A 23013-nucleotide genomic window follows, 5' to 3' on the forward strand; every position below is an offset into this window, starting at 1 on the left:
GGCGGCTTACAACAGAAAAATGAAATAAAATAATCTATTAAACATTAAAAGCCTCCCTAAACAGGGCTGCCTTCAGATGTCTTCTAAAAATCTGGTAGCTGTTTTTTTCTTTGACATCTGATGGGATGGCGTTCCACAGGGTGGGCGCCGCCACCGAGAAGGCCCTCTGTCTGGTTCCCTGCAACTTGGCTTCTCGCAACGAGGGAACCGCCAGAAGGCCCTCGGTACTGGACCTCAGTGTCCAGGCAGAACGATGGGGGTGGACACGCTCCTTCAGGTATACTGGACCAAGGCTGTTTAGGCCATTAACTTTGACTGGAGGAAGCTCTTTGGGGTATCAGGAAGATCTGTTCTCTGCCCTTTTAACTATTAGATGTCAGGGCATCATGTGCTTGCAAAATGTGTGCTTGCAATTAATCAGTGGTCCCTCCATAGGCAACAATTCTCTATAGAAGACAGTCCAGTTTAATAGTAGTATGACAGAATAACTGTGTAAGTAAGTAAATTTATTTCGGCCATTGGCCCATATCAAACAGCAATTCAACATAAAACAGCCAAAGCAATACAAATTTTACAATTTAGGCAATACCAGCTTAACAACCATTGATAATCAGTTGAAAAACTGTGCGGTATTCTAGGCCAGGGTTGGGCAGAACATACATGGAGATCTATTTATTTAGTTTCTTTCTTTCTTTGGACAATTTATATGCCACTTATATTTAAACAAAACTCTAAGTGGTTTACAAAGTATGTTAGAACTGTCTGAAATAACTACAAAAAAATGCCAGAGAATTTCTACCTTCAATAAACAAAATTAACAACTGGAAGATCCTCTTTAGCATCCAAACAAACATTACACTTAAAATCGGCTACAAAAATACCAAGGACAATTAACAGAAAACAGCCAAACAACAGGAAGTAAAATATTACAAATGCCTATCAACTCAAAAACATATATTCTAAGATTTTAAGTAACACAATTGACCAAAATAAAAAATCAACATTCTATCCAGCCACCATACATGAATCAATTATCATTAAATAAATAAATCCAGTTAAATGTCCAGCCCCCTATACAGCAATAAACACAATTTAATCTAACTACAGATAAAAATGCATGCATACCTATAGATAGAAGATCCCTTGGTGGTTTACAGTGTATTGGCAAGGCTTTCTGGCTCCGTTTAACAGCAACAACAAAATGCCCCTCCCGCAACAAAGCTATCAGAATTACTGATCCATTACATTGTAGATACACATTTGTACATGCAGATGAAGATAGTCTGGCACCATTTTGAATTTGGCTCTGCTCCCAAGCCACCTGGCTTGGTTGGTGGGCAGTGGGCTTGTAGTAAAAAATGAAGTAGATAGCACAAGTATGGTCCAACCAAGCTTGCATGTCCAGTTCATAAGACTTGGCAAACAATCTGTGGGAACTGAGATTGCATCTGAAGCCATATCCCAGAATTCTTTGCAGCACATTGGATTTCTATGCCATATGCTCAGGGCACATTGCTTTGGCAAGCACAACAATGTGGGAAATGATCTCTGGAGTTAGAAAGTTGCAAAAGCCCGGCTATATGTGGGAATAGCAAGTCAAAAAAGGCAAGAACCGAAGGTAACAGTATTACAAAGCATGTTTTGATTACTAAAGCTCCAAATATAAAGCTGGTATGCAAGACCTGTTCAATACCTGGTGGAGGAGTCATTTTCTCGGACACCATCCTGCTATGTATCCATGACAAGCCACATCTGAATGTGTTTTCAAAGGAAAACAGTGAGGGAGAGGGAGGAATTCCTTCTAAGTACACCTAAGCTCATGAGTGTGTCTTAAGTGGCTCTTTGGATCCTGGCCACAACACGCATAAATACACAGTCAAATGCATATTTACTTTATCTACTTGCACTGGCGTGCTTTCAAACTGCTAGGTAGGCAGGAGCTGGGACAGGGCAATGGGGGGGGGGGGAGCTCACCCCGTTGTGTGGATTTGTCTTGTGGATTTGTGTGGATTTGTTGTGTTTGTCTTGCGCTTGTCCAAGAGGTTTTGCCTTTGACTTCACCCTGGAAAACCCACTATTTAGCACTAAATCAGAACCCACTGCAATCCGCTGAAAATCCAATTGCCGTTTCTTCCAATTCAGCACTAAACCACAGGTTTACCCAGGAGAAAGTGATGGGGCAAATGGAAGTGGATGAGACCTCAGTGATACTGACCGAGACAGACAAATCTCTTGAAGGGTGAACTGGTGGCTAATCAGAGAATAGTTCTACAATTAGTATTGCAAATGTCTAAAGAAAACACCTTACTCTTTATGCAGCAGCCACAACGTGGAATGGTCAATGTGGAACTTACAACCACAGCCTTTGGGGATCTCATTTATGTTGATATTTTACTACAAGAGCCCCCCCTCAGGCATTTGCCTGAACATGCAAAAGTTAAATATTTGTAGGGGGCATCAGGGCTGGATTAAGACCTTTAGAGGCCCTAAACACCTAGAAGATTTTGGCACCCCCATATATATCTAATTTGGAATATAAACAATAATAAACCATAAAATGAAACTTTATTTTTCGAAATGAAACAAAACCTGCATTAAGATGGAAAATAATGTTTATTTTTGTATATTTGTATAAATAATGGTTATTTTTGTTCAGCTGCACCATATGGCCCATGGTGAATCCAACAACTGAAAATTTCTGTGGTGTCCCCCTTCTCTTTATGCCTTAAACATGTGCCTATTTTGTTTAATGGATGCATGTGCAGGACCCTCAGATTCTCATGCATTTGACTGAACACACATAAGAAGCCTCTGTGTAATCAGGAAGTTTGCTTGTCACAAGTCTGCTTGTACAGAAGCTTCTAAATGGATTCAGATATGCTCAGAAACTGTCTTCATCCTTCATGCTCAACAAGTAAAAGGTCAGAGAGAAGCCCACGCTGGGAGGTCCAAAAGATGAACATTTATGTCAGTAGAGCTGCAGTCCTATTCTTACTTATCTGTAAGTGCCACTGAATTCACGGAAACTTAGTTCTGAGTAGGGAAATTTAGGATTGTGCTGCAAAATAGTTTATGTAGTCCAAATAATGTCTGCAGATCTTTCCTATTAACACAGTTATCTGAGGAAGTTCTTTATGGCAAACCATTGAAAGCAGTTCGTGTGTATCTTATAATCTTTATACTATGGCCAAACACAACTTTTGCATAGAGGATTCTACCATATCTTAAGCAAATACAAAATTATTGTGTTATATCTCAGATAATTATACTAGGCCATACCAATGACAGCTGCTTGTGAATTATTTCTTCCAAGTCTTCCAGTCCTTTAGGGGGAAGGCAGCTTAACTTCAACAACACTTGTTCAGTGCTTTGAAAACAGCACTCTCACTGCCACTGCAGTTGTAGTTTCCAGCATTGCATTAGGAATGAAAGCAATTTAGTATGTTCTGTAACTTTGAATACACAGAGTCAAGCTGCCAAATATTTAATTTTTCATAAAAATAAAATTGACCCACGAAAGAATTAAGCCTGGACAAGAAAGGAGTCATTTTCTAGTGATATCTCATAATAGTATTTTCTTTATAAATGCTTGAATAATATATTTGTTGCATTTTATGCTACACTGATTTAGTTTCCGATAAGAATGATTAAGTAAGAGAGCCACTGAAAACTCAAGTAAATGTAAACAAATGTGAAAGTTCTTCTCAAGTTGTTTCTGGTCTGTTGCAAAAGGGTGGATTAAAAAAACACAAGCACTGAAAGGGATGTCATGAGCCTTCATGGTATCTCAGCAAGCATAAGCCCGAAAAGTATTTGCATCTTCTTGGTGGAACAAAATATTGTGGTAAGTTGCAAAATGTAGACACTTGCTTCTAGGGCTGGGGTTCCTTCAGGTACCTTTTCAAGCTAATTAACTCTGAATCAGATACCTGAACTCAAGTGCTGCGGCAATCAATGAGATAACTGTATTGCAAGTAAAGCGCTACTGATTTCAACCATTCATTCATCCTTAGGATAAATCTGAAGAGTTTTTCCACTTGAATAAAATGTCAAATGCCTTTTTGGTCCCATTGCTTTTACTAAAGAGTACTATTTATTTGATAGTTGAATCAATAGACCTTTTTGAATCCTTTTGCCCACTACAACTGTGTTCAGAAAAAGCAAGTATCAGATGCGTTTTCAGATAATACCATGCACCAACAAATATTTTAAACAGGGTCTTTATTCTTCCCCATATTGTAAGCTGAAATATACTGCCTAAGAAGTGCTGTTTCTATGTAACTATCACTTGACAAATGCAACTACATTTTGAAATCATTATGCACTAGTGAAGAACAGTGTTTGAGAGTCTCCACTTCAGACATCTGTTTCAGTGCTATTTTTCTAGAAAAAGAGAACATCTCCCTTGTTCTCTTATAATGCCAATGTTGCCCACCTGAGAGGTGCCAGAACTGGCAAGTTCCAGCTGAAAAAAGCCCTGCTGATTCTAATCTATTTTGCACACCCTTGACCTTTGGGGGGGGGGTTTACAAGCTGGGGCCTGTTAGGATCGTTCTACTCTCGTGTAGGACCCTGGCAGAGACACATGCCTGACTGGCATGTTCTCTCCTTCCTGCTCGATCGTTCGGGAGCTTCAAAAGCTTTCTTCTGCCTGAACATCACAGCGACTGATGGCAACAGACATCAGCACACTCAGGGTTCCACAGATTGTTGGCAGTTCGCGTAACAGACCTCAGCAACTCAGCATTTGGCTAATTACTTTATTTACATATAAACACACACGGAGCATTGCAACATGGCTCCCTCTCTCTCTCTCTAGCAAGAGAGAGAACAAAGGACAATAATCCCATTTCACAGAACACAGTAACACAAACACCCTGTCGCGTCACTTCCCACTCTGTGAAATGAAAACATACACCATCACGTGATAGACAACAATCCCATGACTGCAGACACTGGGAATGAATCTCTAACTGAATGGTATTCTAGATGCTGACATCAGCTTTCATTCTGATGTCTCAATCTTCAAGACAGAAAACACATTTTTACAGCTTTCTTGAAAATGAGCAGTGTGCTGGGGTTTACACTTGAAATGCTGAATGCTGTCTTGAATGTGGACACTGGTTTCATTCTAGGAACTCAATGTTTCACTTGATTTCCAAGTCACTGTGTTACATAGAATTCTTTCTCTTAAAAAAAAGGGGGAGGGCAGTCACATACAAAATATCTGCAATTTAGGGAAGTACATGGTTCTATTTACTATTTCAAATTTAAATACATCTTTCTTTGTTTAGATCAGAACATGAATGATCTCTATATGTAAACAGTAAAGTCAATCCACATGCTTAAATTTAGTATCAAATTTAAGAAACAGCCCTGTTTTCTGTAGCACTGCAATTAATTACATGAGATGAGAATGCAAATTGCAAACCAGGAGGAATTGCAGCATAGAAATACTTTTTTCCAGTTCCGGCACCTCTCAGGTGGGGCCTTTGCCATTATAAGAGAACAAGGCGAGTTTTCTACCGTAGTAAAATAGCAATGGAAACACTGAAGATAAAACATGCAAAGAAATAAAAGTGGAAAAGCAAGCAAGCAAGCATGCAAACGTCCTATCAAACTATTTGCTTCTCCATGGAATGTTCTTTTTTTCCAAAGGTTGCCAGGATACACAGCTTTCTTATAATCAAAGTTCCTATGAGCAAAGAAATCCTTCTTAATATGTACCAATTCCCTTTCTTTTTAAAAACGCTCCAACACATTTTCTTCTGTGTTGAAAATTATGCATGCCAAATTTTAAAGCCAAGTTATAAACTTCTAGAAAACAGGATTTATAATGGAAATCAAGCACTACGTAATCACTGGACACACGTTAAAAGTGTTCTTTTGCAGTTTTAAGGTCTGACCCTAAATCTTCAGGGGGGGAGAAACACTTATCAGAATTTCAGATTAAGGTGCATGGATCATAACAGAGAAGCCAAAAGAAACCACAGTAACCTAGGCTAGTTAGAGTTTACATTATAAAACTTTTACCTCACTGTTAAACAATGCCATTAACGGAGTCCATTTTCAGAAGGAGAGTCAAGGCTGCCAAAACACACCAACTGTACAGCTGTAGGAAATAATTCCTGCCCACCACTAAATCACTTCTCTGCCACCATTGTTCCAACACAACTGTGTATTTCACATTGAATATGGATATAGCACAAGATGCTATGTTCTGTTTCCATTCTTAAGAGTGTCACAATAGTTGCAACTTGCCAGCTGGGTGAGATCCTGAGTTTATTGCTTGCTCTAGGGTACAGCAATCCCAAAGAGGTTGTGGCCGCTGTGATTAAAGCATTTGTATGAGCACAGAAGTACCTTGACAGGTAAGAGCTCCAAGTTTCTGCTAGTCTTCATTCGCTTTTTTAAAAAAGGGGGAAATATAACAGCATAACTGTTAGTGTATTTTACAGAGCATATTCATTTTTATAAATTGTAGCAATGTATAAATTGAGGGGTCCCCATGAACCTCTCTGACACAACACAGTCAACCCTTACATTCAAATTTGCTCAGACAAAATGAACAACAAAGAGCTGGCTGAAATGATGCTTAAAATTAATAACATTTGTGTCAGAGCTATAGTTGCTCTCGCACATTTATCTCTAAATAGAAAGGCAGCAGGAATTTTACATCTGCGAAGAACAATCCAACGCTATGTAATCTGGTGGGGAAATGGGCCAGCAGGAGTCAAGGGAAAGCTAATTTACTGGATGGCATTCAAAATTAGTAATTGGAGGAGCAGGACGGTGAAACTGAAAATCAAGATGTTATACCCTGTTGATGAGGTGTTAGGAAACAGTGTCAGACTTGCCACTTCAGCACAAGCCTCAAGAAAGGGCATCATGCAATGTCCTTTCAGAGACCTTGCCCAGGAGAAATATTGATTCTATTATGAAATATAATAGAAATTTTATGTAGAGATTCTGTTTGAGCTTCCATGAACTTATGTCCTCCCTTAGTCCAGAGATTAATCCTAGCAGTCTTGGGGGGGGGGCATAATCTGTGTGTCCTCTCCCTAGTGACCCTTTCACTATGGTAATAGAACTGCCAGCGGGCACCATCAAGTTATGGTTCCCATATAAGGCGACATCTTTCTACTGACACTTGTATGTGCACAAGAGGAGGTACTGAGTTGTATACCCCATGCTAACAGTCACTGATGGTTCAGACCTGTGGTTTTTATGATATCTAAAACAACAGTACCCGACAAACCAGGGTTTCTGGATAGCCACCCAACCAAGAACTGATTATTTGCAGCTGCTTTGCTATAACACCTAGACTGACAAACCTTGGTTTGAGATGCAGCAGAGGGATGCTGTATGAGAAAAGTAACCCTCAAGTTCTGCGTGGCACATTTTAATTGGCCACTGACCCTGCCTAGGTGACCTCCTAGGCCTCACCTAATTGCCAGATCAGGTTCAGGGGCCACTGTCATGAGCTTGTGAGGCTGAAATGTGTCTCTGAAGGAAGGGTGGGATACAAATTACATAAACAAATGGAAGGCAATAAAAGAAAACAGGAGATTACAGATGAGATAAGCAAATTAATAAATAACAGCAGAAGTGGTATTAAACAACAGAGAAAGCTGAAATACTGTAGTTTAGATAGGAGATGGCTGACCACTGATGGAAACCAAATGCTGAACCAGTATTCTCCTTATAACTGGGACATGCACATGTGCAGAAAGGAAACAATAGATTTTGAAGGCTCATGGAAAACATGCTGCAGCAGAACCTAGCAAAAGTCTGGATATACAATGAATCCAGCCTTAAATAATACATGATTCAGGAAAAATTACCTGTTTTATATCCACGAACTGTACACATTCTAGCCACATACCCAGAAAGCCACGTCTGCACTGAGCACATTCTTGTTTATGGGCAAGCATCTTCTGTGCATTTAAGTTCTGCTTTAGCGCTCTGTGTAAATTAAAGTTTTTCTTTTCCAGTTGATCAAGAATAAATCTTGCTGTTAGTTCCTGTATGATTAAAAAGACTGACTAGCTTATATTATTCATAAGACTTGCAAGAGAACCTCAAAGTGAATTCTTTTAACCCTGGACAGCAGGAGACTCTGTGAGCATATGGCTCCATATTTTAATAATCTCTTATCCAGATGGGCCTTGTAGCCTTTTACCCCAAGTTGCATAGCTCTGCTTGCAAAAGGCTCTGCCTGATAGGAGTAAAAGAGTTGTTCTCTCTGTCTCCAGATGTGTGGTAACCATGATGCACTGTTAATTTATTGTAAAGGATAGATCAGGTGCCATACTCAAATCTAGCTCCAGGAAGGATGTTTTTCAATCAGTGTCTGTTGATGGAACTTGGAGGGAGGGAGCTGCTGCCAGCCAGTGTGGACAATACTGAGCTAGATGGTAGCTCCCTGTGTTCCTATCTGAACATGTTCCTTTTTCCTTACAGAGTGCTTATTCATTTCATGAAGGATGCTAGACTTTTCCACCCACAGACAGCCAGTTAAAGAATTCGGTGCTATTTGTATAACTATTTACAAGATGAAATCAATTTTAAAGCTTCCAAATTAATCTGTTATTTTACAATTTGAGCGAGAATTCAATTTTAACCTCAAATTAATACGTACTGAAATAGCTAATCCTTTTTGTGAAAGATGTCCCAAAAATGCTCAGATTGCTCCATTCTGCTTTTTCCAGCATAAATGCTTATTTTGTAATTACAAATGTTTCGCTGAGCTCTTTGCAAAAAGATATATGCAGGCCCTACCCCAAGAAGGTTAATTTTGTAGAATTTGGAAATAATTTCTGTTTTTTCTTTAAAAATTAGATATTTGTGTTAGGGTCTTTAAAAAACCATTACTCATTGCAAAATCATTAACTCAAACAGAACCAAAAAGAATAGCCATAGAATCCTATAGGAATATAAAATGGCTCACTGTAGGAGAAAAGCAAATTTATTTACTGTATAGCAATTGAGATACAGTTTGCTGAAGGCATACAATATACATAGCCATAAAGTACATTTGCAGTCCTTCACAGACACAGACCACTTGTGGATGTGGTGCTCAAATTCTCGGCTCGGTTATTGTTAAAGGCTTTGTTCCAAAATTCACTACAATGCCCAAACACATATCAGACTACAGGTTAGTTCAGAAGTTCACAGCAGAGCTCCAAGATACATCAGTAGGCATTAAGCTAAGACATTGCCTCAATACTTGCCACACTCCTGGAGCTCCCCTTTATGAAGAGCCGGTCAGGCTGTCATGTGTGCAGTGGTAATCTCAAAATATGGGATTGGGCAAGTAAGCAGGCACTCCTACAAATAGACTGGTCATCCTTTGAGATCCAGTTGGCACAGTCAGCTCACAGACCATCCAAGTGTCCCTATTTTCCATGGACAATCCCGGATTTACAGAAGCCAGCCCAGTTTCTGATTCGATCCTGAAATGTTCCACTTTTCCTTAGAATATCCTGATTTCCATTGGATAAATGTTATGGTAGGGTATGGTAGGATGCCCCTATTTTTACCATATGAATATTGGAAGGTATGGAGTTATCCGACCCCTGAGCCATCTGAAGGCAGCTCTGTAAAGGGAAGTTTTTGAATGTTTTAATACTTTATTATGTTTTTCATATATGTTGGAAGCCGCCCAGAGTGGCTGGGGCAACCCAGTCAGATGGGTGGGGAATAAATAGTAAAATTATTATTAAGGTATAAGATGTCCCTATTTTCATTGGAGAAATGTTGGAGGGTGTGGACTCACTGTCCAGTCTAGTCCCTGGAGGCAGAAAGTGCATCACCAACAGGAGGCAGTGCTGGAGTCCAGTCAGGCAGCTCCACCAGATCATTTTTAGTAAGTAAAACTATCTCTTGGAATACAGAATGGTTATTCAGAATGGTTCGGATGACAAGGATTTGGATTACTCTTCAATCTGAAAAAAAGTTATTTTTAAACTATAGGGTGGTATTCAACTAAGTCATACCCAGAGATGACCCACTGAAATCTATAGACTTAAGTTAGTACATTGTTATCTATAATTTTGAAAAGTTTTCTCCAGTAACCTTAAGAGTCAAAATGTCCTCCTCTTGTATGGCACTAACTGGATGTTTCTGAAGCAATGGATTACTTTCACAATAAAGTTCCTCCAGTTCAAGATCTTCCATCTGTTTAAATAACAGAAGAAATATAGGAAACATCAATACTTTCAGCGAAATGTTTACCAAATGTCATTTCCAATGAGAAGGCAGTGTTTTATCTCCTGATCAGATAAAAGTTGCAGGCAACGTCCTGTAGCTTGGCAGATGAAATTCAGATCACAGGTTAGCCACCCTTATTCTAAAGAGAGGTCAGGCAGGAGCATCTACCCCATGAGATCTCCAGCTTGGCATGTTGATACTGCTGGCTGCTTTAGTATTAAGCCCTGATTGCAGTTGCAAAAATAGGCATATTGACTTCGAAGAAAGTCCCTGTGAACAAAGTCAGACTTAGGGCCAAACTATTTCATGTTCAATTCATTGTTTAAACTTGCATCTTTTTTATAAAAAATAATAATAATAAGCACCAGAGGGGTCTAATCAAAGGCTGCAGCGGGTGCCCCTCCAGCCTGAAAATTAAGCACTGCTGTCCTCAAAGGACTCCATTGTTGAAGTCCCAGAGAGACCAGAGGCTCCTTTGCTCATTGCAGCAGGACATTACTACAGCAGGTGGCACCCTTCAACTGAAGAAGTACCTTCCTGTACAGCAGAGCTTTCCAAACTGTGTGTCATGATACCTGCTGGCTGCAGTGTGTAGGTGTGTCACGTGACTGCTCCCCACACACCTCCCGGGGCTGGAAAGGGGTTAGTTTAACCTCTGGTTTGCTAGTAAACCTGACCTACTGTGTCGTGAAATGGTGCACGTCTAAAAAGTGTGTCACCAACAGGAAAAGTTTAGAAAGCTTTGCTGCAGAGACAGGGCTAACAACTGGGATGTAGCTGCTACCACATTTGATTTGTTGCTGAATCAGTATCCTATAACACAGTCTGAGATTCACCTCCAGCCTGAACTTCACCTTGCCTTCCTCTGCTTTCAGACTGAGCCTTCCCTCACCTCACCTTGCATCCCACCTGAGCCTACTTTGCATTGTGTTGTTCTGCACCTAGCCTGACCCTCACCTTACCACAGGCAAGACAACGCCACCACCCATTTTCCAGCCCTTAGGCAGGAGAGACTGTACAGGGCATGGTGACTTTGGCAACAGGACTTTCCAGGAGTCCATTATGTCCAATGGGCTTGCCATAAAACTAGTAGCTGACAAGGGACAAAAAACATCTCAAATGGATCAGGAAGAAATAGTTAGGACACCCCCACTACTGTCAACTGTGTAACAAGTTGAGTTATTATACCCTTGATTTCTAGAGCTACCAAAGGGACCCAACACACTGCGCTGTTTGCTGGAAAACCATCCAAGAATGTATTTTTTCTTTATGGTTTCATGAAATTTCTCTAAGTAATTTACAAACTATCTTGAAATAAATGGTACTGATTCTTTGTTCCTTCTGTAATGATTACTATTCCTCTTATATACATTCTGGTTTATGAATACTTTCCACTGACAAATCAGTAAAAAAAAAAATATTTTAAATCACAAGTTCATGTGCTACATAAGCAAATATTAAGTGGGCTCCTTTGAGAGGAAGTGCACAATAGAAATTTGCTTAATAATAATAATGCATTTAGCTTAATTTGATACTATGTGGTTTTATGAAACAACCTAAGCTTATCTAACTATAATGTTTTATTAGATAGAGCATACAAAGATAGGTAAATCAATAGATAACAATTCTGCTGATATTATATAAGCAACTACTCAATGTAAGCAAAGCTAGAAGACCTTGACTTACTGAGAACACCTGTATTAAACGTATAAACACAGAGAGAGGATTCTGTGCAGCTGGTATATCTGTAAAACCTTTTATTGTCTTTCCACCAATTAAAGCTTGAAATTTTGTGACATTAAAAAGTTCATACCTCCAGGGCAAGATGAGTGAAAAGGCAATTACATTCTGGGTCACATAGTTTGTAGCAATCACCATAAAAATATATCACTTTCTTACAGCTTTTTTTTTCAAATTATAACTATGACAGAATCTCTGAGGTGTAATCCAAAATCTCCTTTACAAGAAACGTCAAAAGATGATTTCATTCTCATAAAATATAGTGAAGAACAGATCAGTAAGTTTGGAACTCTTGAGTTCTATAGCTAGCACAGGTTCCACATAAAAAATGACTACTAGCTGTTCATGACAATGAATTTAGCAGATATTTATTAATCCAGCCAAAGTTAAAACTCTTAAAGCTCATTGATTTCAATGGAAAAGTTTTTTAATGTGCTAACACTGAAAACAGTGGGATTTAAAAGTGCTTAAATTTAGGTCGATTATACCAACAATACTTTAAAGGGTTCAACAGGATATAGAAGGCCAGGTATTTGTTTGCATTTTCAGCACATAGGCTTACAAAGCATAAATGGCAGTTAACTGTTGCAACAAGCACAATTCTTCAATAATTATAATCTGGGCAGTTGTGGGATAAGAACTCTATCTAAATATTTTTTAAAGTAACAAAATTAAACAGTATTGAGATGGTTCTAAGGAATTTTTCTATGCATACTTACTTGGGAGAAGGAAGTTGCATTGAACTCAAAAAATGTTACTTCAGAGCAAATATCCATAAAACTGACATGTTCAACACTTTCAAATCCCTTATTTAAATGGTAGAGTATTGAAGTGCTTAACTCTGCCTCTTAAACTGACTTAGGGGCTAACTGCATCTTAATGGACACATGTAAAATTAGAGTCTCAAGACCACCTTTCAAAAGTTAGATGTGCTCAGCTGTGCGTGGATAGTGCCAATTCTTTTTCCATTGGGAGAAATGCTCAATTCTTTTCTAAATCTAGGTCTGTTTGGCTGCAAATATCCTTTTTAAAAAATGAATCCTTTATATCTGCCCAAATACAAATTGGCTCACAGACAAACTTTACATTCTCCCACCACCACCATTATGTGAGTTTTATAGTTCAAAAGAGCTATATTTTCATGCCAATATACACACTGTTTACATTACAGAATCCTTGCAACCTTTCGTTCCATTTAATTTACATAATTCTAGTACATGTAAAATGATAGGTGCAAGAAGGCATTCTAGTTCCAAAATCTATTTGGTTTGATAACATGCTTGTTTGGAGTTTCATAATTTTTTGAATATTTTCCTTCTGAAAAAAATTAAAGTACAGCCAAAATAATCTAGAAAAGGGCCTTTGCACATGTAAAAGTATAATGTATGCATATGAGAACACTAGTTCCTCAGTAAAGTATTTTCTACTGTGCTCTCAAATGGAAGAGATGAATTTATTGTGTCCATCACAGATGTCAGGTGGAAGACTAGAAGTGGAAGCATAGTGGAAGCATAGTGGCTTCCATTATGAATGATAAACTCATCAAAAGAAATAGATAAAGCAAATACCACAAAAAGAACCCTTTAGAAAAGTACTGCTAACAAAACATACCTAATCAAACTTTATATTTGAATGCTAAACCTTGAATTTGAAGTTGATTACTTGAATTCATAGAAGGGTATCTCTTCAAACAAGTTTCAGAAACTGAACTCATAAGGCTTTCTTATGCTTACAATACAGATGGCTTCTGGCCATCTTCAGTAGTTGTGTGTTGTTTGTTGCTAGTTAAAGATGTATTTTCTATTTTGCTAGCAGTATCGTTTTTAATAGTTCCATTATGAATGACTCATTTTGCCTCAACACCCCTGAAATTGCACATGACTTGCACCACCGGGAATAGTATGTATAGTACAGCAGGTTATGTTAAATTCACTGCTTCACACAACAGGGTAGAGATTGCTAACGTAAAGAAACAGGCCTGGACTGAAACAGGAAACACAAATGGTACCCGCATCTTCACACTAAATAACAGAAGGTTCTCCTGTACACGCCTAGCTGAAAAGAATGGATGTTGCAGAGTACTATTTCAGATTCCTGCTCATCTTGATGTTGCTTAGAAAGCCCTTTCCTGGATTGTGCCCTATAGGCCAGACCTATGCCTTCCACTCTACTAAAAATTAATGGAACCTATTATCTCTTGCCTTAGGCAACTACCACACACTACCTCATATTAAGGTCATTTTTGGTAGGGAAGCTGAGTCATTAATGTCTAATGGCAGCTCTTTGCATTACACATCAAATACATTTAATGCTGGTATCAAACAAGTGCTTTCTGCAACAATGCCATGATATATTCAGGTACACAAATATATGAAACACACATGAGCACAAGGGGATGCTGTCCACACTTCAGCAGCAATCACAGTTGTAGTTGCGAAAAAGAAAAAGAAAAAAAAGGTTGCCAGGTAATGTACCTGCAGTAGGAAATCACTTTGTGGTTAAAGGCTGTTGGTCAGATAAACTGGAATATTGTGAAACCATATGCAAAGACTAAACATTCAAATTATTTTCTACGGGTGAACTTTTCCCGTTGGCTTTTCTGTATGTATTAGTAAGAAACTTGAGTTGAGCAGTGTGACATTATGTAGTGCTGCCCTCAGGTGTTCACTGATATTATTGCAGCATGCATTCAAACATCCTCTGTAAGCACTTCTATATGCAGTGGTACCTCGGTTTACAAACACAATTGGTTCCGGAAGTCTGTACTTAACCTGAAGCATACTTAACCTGAAGCGAACTTTCCCATTGAAAGTAATGGAAAGTGGATTCATCCGTTCCAGACGGTCCATGGAGTACTTAAACTGAAGCGTACTTAACCTGAAGCGAACTTTCCCATTGAAAGTAATGGAAAGTGGATTAATCTGTTCAAGACGGGTCCGCGGAGTACTCAACCTGAAGCGTACTTAACCCGAGGTATGAGTGTAATTGGTTCTGGAAGTCCATACTTAACCTGAAGCGTACTTAACCTGAAGCGAACTTTCCCATTGAAAGTAATGGAAAGTGGATTAATCCGTTCCAGACAGGTCCGCAGAGTACTTAAACTGAAAATACTCAAACCGAAGCATACTTAAACCGAGGTATGACTGTATTGGGGTGGAGTTGGGGTCCAGAGAGCTGTAGGCATACTGCCCTTCACATTGTGAAACTTTCCTGCCTGCTGCTCCGGTTACTAGAATTACCATCCTTTGCTCACTCACTTTTTATGGAGCATCCTTATTATATGGTTGTTAACCAACTGCATCCCAGTATTTTCTGACTGTTCTTGCTGGTATGGATCTTAAGGTAAGTTAAAGAAGTTCATGGCATGAAAGTTTTCTGTCCCTTCTTTTTCCCTTCCTCCCTGCCCCCTCCTGTACTCCATCTGTGTCACCCACAAAGCCTCTTCAGTAGGTTGGGGGCCCTTCTGAACAATGTGGAATAGGACACAAAAGGTTGGTGGCAGAAGGAAGAATTCCCCTAAACTGAGTGGGGGCCCTGCTAATTTGAGGTGAACCTCCACTACCCTGCATTGTTCAGGAAGAATCCACATAAACAAGAATCCAAATCGGGTATATTTTTATAACTAATACAAGCGTATTACTAAATACGCATTCCTGCTTCATGTTTCTGAAATCCATTTTACTAATTTTCATAATGTACAGATTATTCCACTGAAGAGATCTATTAGTAGTCCTACTTACTGCTGTTGGGAAGATCTGGATATTGTTTCCTGCTACATCTAGAACTCTAAGCCTCTTCAATTTGCAAAGTCCCTAGTGAAAAACGATAAATTTAGTAAAAGCCAAAGGAGCCTTAGCAACATTAAAGTAAATTATATTAACTCGGACATCAGAGGTGAAAGGACAAAAATAAAACAGTTGTCAGAAGTGGGAGAATAAAATCATACAGGGAAAGCTGAAAATGTATTCTAAGAGGGACTAGATTTTAGTTGATATTAAAACAAATTATTTAGAATATTTACCTCTCTGGGGGTATATTTACAAATTGAAAATTGATACAGAAGGTAACAAAAGACGACATAGATGATAGAGGTGAGACAGATAGGGAAAGAATTTGTATTTAGGTTATTTGCACTTAGGCAGAGAGCTTATTCAGACTTCCGCTTATGGCATGCCTGGAAAGCATGGGTCCAAGCAGTTTTCACCCGCTCCTTTCCAAGAGAAAACCCGCTTTTTAGCAATAGATTGGGGAAAAAATAGCAAACCAGAGAAAACACAAATCGCTATTTGCTCTGACTGAGCGCTAAAGAGCAGTTTTCCCCAGGGGAAATCAGCGGGACAAGAGGAAGTGTGGACAAGCCCTTAGTTTCAGTAGTGAATGGTAACTAGGTGGTTTTGCTAAAGGCTTCAAAGAAAAGGAGGGATTTAAAGGAAGAGGAACACAGTATCACAGTGGTATTTTGGGAAGCAATTATGGGCATAGCGGGCAGCAAAGCAGAAAGGCAAGGCGACGTTCCATCCGAAGCAAAAGGTATTTTCCTTTATTCCACCCATGGTAATTCTTGATTAATTGTAATGTTAGGGTATTTTCAGGGCTGAGCATTTCCCATATGGTGAATATCAATAATGTGCTTATATGAATTCCCTCCACCTTCTTAGTTTAGCAAAGCATAACAGATTCTAGGTTGTAGCTAACTACCGTAAATTCTACTCATAGTAGTAGCAGCAGCAGTAGTAGTTATAGCCACGGGTTGTTCTTGGTTTACTGACTGTTGTTTGCTGAGAGAGAAATAAAGCATGATCACTGGTTCAGATGTAATGCTAAATCAGGGATTGTGGCTTGCTTCTTCCCAGTGTGAGCAGGGAAGAGCAAATCAACTAAGGTGCACACACAGTAAACCATCAACTATGGCTTACCATGATGTGCTAACTGGCTATGCCTATATCAAGCAGTCTGCACAACACAAGGTGATTTTAAAAAATGTTAATCCCTGTACAAACTGCATATGACTTTTGTATTGGTCTCAAGAAGACACAGTTTTCAAAGCACACCACTACTCACATCAGGAAGTTCTTCTATTTGATTTCTTGACAAAATCAAGATCTTGAGTTTTCCCAGGTATTTAATCTCTTCAGGGAGTGCAGTGATGGAATTGTTGAACAAATGGAGTTCACACAACTTTCGGAGATAACAGAATTCTTTGGGTAATTTTTGCAGTTGGTTATTGTCTAAACTCAAGCATTCAAGATGTTCAAGCCTATGAAAGGAACAAAGAATTCCAAGCCTCCAACTCTATTTTTCTTTTGTATGTTTACTACTGAATGTTGGTCTACACATCTGCATCGATAGATTTTAATACAAAAGAGGATTTAAAGTTGTTAATTAGTCTATCAAGTGAATGTACCTCAATCACCTTACTGCCAATAAAGGTATAGAAAAAACACTAAAACTCAAAATTAATGTGGTAGTTTTTAATTCATAGGTCAGAGTTATGTTTCTCGTAGGTCAGAGTTAACCCTGTAACTAAGCACAGTCAACTGAAGATGTAGCAGTCCAATAAGTAACTGTTTATCATCAAAGGAACAAGTAGGCCTGGCTTTGTCTCAAGGAATGGGGACATGGGAAAGGGCCTTCTCAATGTGGAACTCCCTTCCTGTAGGCAACCTAAGGCCGTGGGCCGGATGCGGCCCAATCGCCTTCTCAATCCGGCCCACAGACGGTCCGGGAATCAGCATGTTTTTATATGAGTAGAATGTGTCCTTTTATTTAATATGAATATCTGGGTTATTTGTGGGGCCTGCCTAGTGTTTTTACATGAGTAGAATGTGTGCTTTTATTTAAAATGCATCTCTGGGTTATTTGTGGGGCATAGGAATTCGTTCATTAATTTTTTTCAAAATATGGCCCAGCCCACCACACGGCCCACGGCTGAAAAAGGTTGCTGACCCCTGCTGTAGAGGCTCAACTGGCTCCCTCTTTGTTGTCCTTCTGCCAGCAGGTGAACAGACTTTTGGGAATTGACTGCTTTGAATGAAAGGGCTGGTGCTGTGCTGTTTTTATTGCAATTATTTGTATGTTTAAAACAAATTTTATATATGGAATGTATATAGTTTTATTTCTATTTAAATGTTCAATTGCTTTTAATTATTGTTGTTTTTCTCTATATTTTTAGTGATTCTTGATTTTATTTGTAAGCTGCCTTGATTCCCATCAAGGAAACAAGTGGGGTATAAATAAATATATAATAATAAAGGAATGGCTGCTGACAGGAATGGAACCTGAACCCTACAAAGGGTACAATACCACAAAACATTATGTTTAAATATCTAGCTTAAGATTTCTATAGGAGCCCTTTTGCAATCCTAATGTGACTATATGAGAACTTGGGTCTATCTGATGTAACACTAACATGGACAGAATAGAAGCAATTTTTAGTACAGCTAGTGAGTCTCAAACAAAAGAAAAGTATAATGGATGACTGGGGGAGAGCACTGGTGTTATTTTATTTTTTCTGCTGCTATTGTCCAAAACATGTGAAGTGTAGAACCAAAATAAGGCGTATAACTTGCTATATTTTATTGTTTTTGCCATTCAGTATTAAGGAATATATCACACCTTCTTCCCAGATAAACATGGGCAAATGCTATGTCTCATACTAACAAACAATGGTATAGGCAGCTTTGGTAAAACTTCAAAATTCTAGTTACAGGTAGGTAGCCGTGTTGGTCTGAGTCGAAACAAAATTAAAAAATTCCTTCAGTAGCACCTTAAAGACCAACTAAGTTTTTATTTTGGTATGAGCTTTCGTGTGCATGCACACTTCATCAGATACTTCATCAGATTCAAAATTCTAGTAATCAAAGTTACCTTTCTATCTCTGGAGGAAGATCACTAAGCTGGTTGTTGTTCAGATTAAGGAGTACTAAATTTTGCAATCCATCTGTAAAAAAAGACAGTTTTAAGATAAAGTACATATTATCTATATAGACCTGAATATGCATTTTAATCCCATTGCATTCCATGTTTGTCATTACAGTACAGTGTTTTGTTTTGTTTTAATGATCAACAATGTAACATGGGTGATCGTTCCATTTGGTTACTAGATACAGTAAGTACACGGTTTCAAGGGGAATATGAAGTGCTGCCAAAGGAGATCAAGGAAGTATATGCTCAGAGAGGTGACAGGGCAGAGTCATGGGAAACCAAAATGGGAATCAATGATAGGATAATCCACAGTATGGAACAGGAACAATAACAGTCCAGTTCTATACATAGTTACTTGCAAGAAAGTTCTCCTGAATTAAGTTACTCCTAGGGCAGTGTGGACAGAATGACAGCAAGGGAACAAAATGAGGACAGAAAGCAGGTTTGTAGACTTGGCTACAGTGTCATAAGCAGTCTAAATCTCACTGATTGCCCATGCAGTTACATATATATTAATTACAAACATCGTACATTTGGGCAACTGAGACTATTTAGGGCTACAATGTTTAGTAAGAAAGATTATTAAAAACATTTCAACGTAGTCTCCTTGAAAAGTGTCATGTTAAACTGGCACCATCTTAGAAATTTGCCTTATCTCAAAAGAATAAATGTTTTTCTCTAAGATGGTATCTTCTTCAACATGTGTATACATCATCTAAAAAGAGAGTATTTTCTTCAAAACTATTAGGGTTTGCTCATATGCAAATTGATTCAATTTGATTCACTGATGCTACAATCATTTCCCCTCTGAATGATTTTTCCTGCTGTGCCGTCTTTCAGATTGTCAACATGAAAAGAGGAGAGAGAAGGGGAGGGGCTGTCATATTATGAATATCTGTAGGTCATTCTGGGAGCCTCCATTGGCTGAAGGGTTGGGTAAAAGCACTTTAAGTAAAAACCGGAAGTAAGTCCCATTAAATACAATGATGCTTGTTTATGAGATAACAAGCATAGATTCAGAAACATGATTTATCAACTGTAAGTTTTTATGGAGCAGAATTTCTACAATAGAATATATTATATGTCACATTATATACACTGCACAATAAAATGATTTTGAGCAGGATATGATATGAGCTTACCAAATATTAAGGGTGATATTCTGGTGATCTTGTTTCTAAACAAATGAAGAGTCTGCAAAGACTTGAGGTATTTCAGCAGCTCTGGAACCTCCTCAAAATTATTATTTCCCAAATTTAGTACCTTCAACTATAATAAAATATTTAATTAAACAGCCTTGCATTTCTTTCACCAAAGCATCAGGCACATATGAAGAGTCTGTTGGATCAGACCAATGGCTCAATTGGTCCAGCATCCTGTTCTCACAGCAGCCAACCATATGCTTAAGCATAAGCATATGCTTAAGCATAAGCATGACCTGAGCCTAGCTGACATTCATTTACTTAAATTCATGCTATTAAATACTAACTTAAAGCTGAAAACATACCCAGTAATACTGGAATGCAACAAAAAATTACCTAATTCCAAATACTGGTATGTTCAGCACCATGTAAACCCCCTTAAAACACACACACACACACACACACACACACACACACACACACAAACACACACATTATTAAGACACTACTATGCTACACAGCATCCTGTTGTAGTATTGCTGGGCTTCTAGAATCCTAAATCTCCATTCTTTTTATGACAACAGTCACAGCTCATGTTTGTACATGAGGGAATCCAGTCAGTATCAGTCCATTATAATCAGTTTCTTATTTGAAAACTAGGAAAATAAATACCCCAAATCCAATATTGTTTTAAAAATGGCATTTTTCACAAGATCACACTGTGCTTTTGCAGTGTACTGTACCTTATGCTACAGTGTGGTTTTGCCATTTTCTCTGTAAGCATTTTTCTGCACTAAGCCTCCTTTCTGTCTGTAATATGCTGTGATTTTAATTAGTTAGGCTATACAGAGCTGGTTGAACTAGAAGGTCTGATCCATCCAAGTTACTTGCTTTAGTTGTGCCCAAGGGTTTGAATACACTCACTAGGAATTTTAACTTTTCCTTCTTAAAACAGTAGGCCTGGAATCCTATCAGAAACTGCATCCTGAAATGATGAGACACGTATCTCTTGCTCTTACAAAACATGAGTTAGGAAGGAGAAGCAAAGAGAACCAAATACTTCTCCATATAAATCTACCATATGCCATCATGCCAAAGGAGAAAGCATGATAGGACTGCACCCATTCCGAGAAGAGAGGCTGGCACAGTGCTACTCAAAATAATTATGTATTGTGGTATAGCCAGCACTTTCAGCAACACTGCTTTCAGCATGAAGTATAAATATTTTACAATTGTGGAAAAATACACATTTTCGTGCCACAGTCATGGGGCTTTGTGAAAGTATTTTGAAGTAATTTGAGTTTTCCCAGAACATTTTTAAAATGTTGTTTTAAAAAGTGCATATTAGTCCCAGGTTGAATTATACTACTGCCAAGTTTCAGTCCGTCATAAAAAGTTCCATAACCACTTTTATGACCCATAAAAAATAAAGGCTTAGATTGAGAGATGTAAAGAACTATTCCCTTCCCTCCACCCCCAATCCAGCTGTTCAGTCAAAGCCTTCTACTTGATCCAGTTCTCTAATTTAATATGATAAATAACCATGAAACTAAGGGCACTGTCCAGTTAAACGTTGTGCACCCTTAACCCCCATTGATTCTAATGGTAAAGTAGAGCTTTTAAAAAGCTCTTAAATCTCTGTCACTGAAACCAATGGAGCTTGAAAGTGTTATATTTGAACGCTTGCGTCCTCTATTTATGACCATGAAGATGATAGCATCTTTATCTTTCCATTAGCAATCTAAAACTTGATAGTGGCATAAAATTTTGTCGCAAAGACAAATTGCAGAATTGTTCAAAAAAAGCTGCACTACAGTTCCCAAATGCTCTTTTAAAAAAATGATTTTTTCAGAAGGAAGAAGCCCAATCTCATTTACAGAAGAAGCACACATTCCTCTTATTTTAAAAGCCCACAACACAACTGGAAACCCTAGGATGATGTTTTCCCCAATGAAGATTTTGAGCAGCCGTCCATTCCAGCTGTCCTGACATTACAAAGAGCCGCAGATGAGGGTGTCCCCCCCCCAACTTTGCTGCGCAATGCAGAATGGGGATCCCAAGCCACTTGAGTACAGAGGTAGTGATTGCCCTGGACAGCTTATCCTAGACCCGTGGTTCCCAACAGCGTCTACAGGAGGTCAATTTGATTTTTAAGGGGGGCAATTCAAGAACGAGTTATTAACAGTTAATAGCCTTTCCTGCTTCCTCCACATGAACAGGAGTTCATTTTTTGAATAGTAAGAATTATATGTGGGGGGTGGGGTGGGGCGATGATCAGGATTTTAGACATACTTAGGTGGAGCATGGCCAAAAAAGGTTGGGAACCACTGTGGACCTAGACCTATAGGGATGGCTTTTGAGCGGGTCCTGACCAGCCTGCCAAATGCCCCCCACCCCACCTTGCACTGTCTCTTTACCAGCAGCTGGGGGAAGAAAAGTCCTACCACTTTATTTTCATGCTAGGTTCATAGGCTAAATATGTAACGCAGCGAGAAAGGCTGGGGGGGATTGAAAGGTGGCAACCCTAGTGGTTACAAAGAGGAGGGGCCAAAGGGATGGAGCCCCATGGCGCAGAATCCTCTCGGCGCGCCTCTTAATCGACCAAGGGATCTGCTGGGCCGCCTCACCCGGCCCAAAGCCTTCATATCCTGGGGCAGCCGGTGCAGGCTGTTGTCCCGCAAGCTCAGTCTCTCCAGGCCCTTCATCTTCCCCAACCCCCGGGGCAGGCGACTTAGCCCCCGCGCCTTCAGCGACAGGCAGCGAGTCCCTGGCCCACCACGCAGAGCCCGGAGCAGCTCCGCCGCCATGTTTCCTCTCCCTCCGGCTCGGTCAGCTCCGCCGTAGAAACCGCGGGAGTAAACAAGGCCTCGTCGTCGCCATGGATACGGCGAAAGCGGCGCGTCGTCCTGGGGCCTCGCGGCCATGGTAACGGGCGTCTACGTTACGAGGGGCCGCGAGGAGACCGCGCATGCGCAAGGGAGAGGCATGGAGACCG

General features: G+C 39.3%; 1 protein-coding gene across 1 annotated transcript; it reads right to left on the reverse strand.

Annotated features, from left to right (window-relative positions):
• Positions 1 to 2518: 2518 nt before the first annotated feature.
• On the reverse strand, positions 2519 to 22942 carry LRRC69 (leucine rich repeat containing 69). The gene is made up of 8 exons (XM_060278191.1): positions 22646 to 22942; positions 20019 to 20145; positions 18820 to 18892; positions 17014 to 17209; positions 15693 to 15764; positions 10078 to 10179; positions 7845 to 8024; positions 2519 to 6405 (listed from the first exon to the last, which is right to left on the reverse strand). Exons 1-8 carry the CDS (start codon positions 22940 to 22942, stop codon positions 6295 to 6297), a joined length of 1158 nt encoding a protein of 385 aa, XP_060134174.1. The 3' UTR covers positions 2519 to 6294.
• Between the last annotated feature and the right edge of the window lie 71 nt (positions 22943 to 23013).

Source organism: Zootoca vivipara, chromosome 8 (assembly GCF_963506605.1).
Source record: "Zootoca vivipara chromosome 8, rZooViv1.1, whole genome shotgun sequence".
Classification (NCBI taxonomy): Eukaryota; Metazoa; Chordata; class Lepidosauria; order Squamata; family Lacertidae; genus Zootoca; species Zootoca vivipara.

Bases quoted from the DNA above. Each gene is read 5' to 3' on its own strand.
- LRRC69 (XM_060278191.1), bottom strand. From the start codon at position 22,942: ATGGCCGCGAGGCCCCAGGACGACGCGCCGCTTTCGCCGTATCCATGG. The intron at 18,893-20,018 runs GTAAGCTCATAT...CTTTTTTTACAG, and splicing joins AATATCACCCTTAATATTTG to ATGGATTGCAAAATTTAGTA. The intron at 8,025-10,077 runs GTTACTGGAGAA...TTAATCATACAG, and splicing joins AGGACATTTTGACTCTTAAG to GAACTAACAGCAAGATTTAT.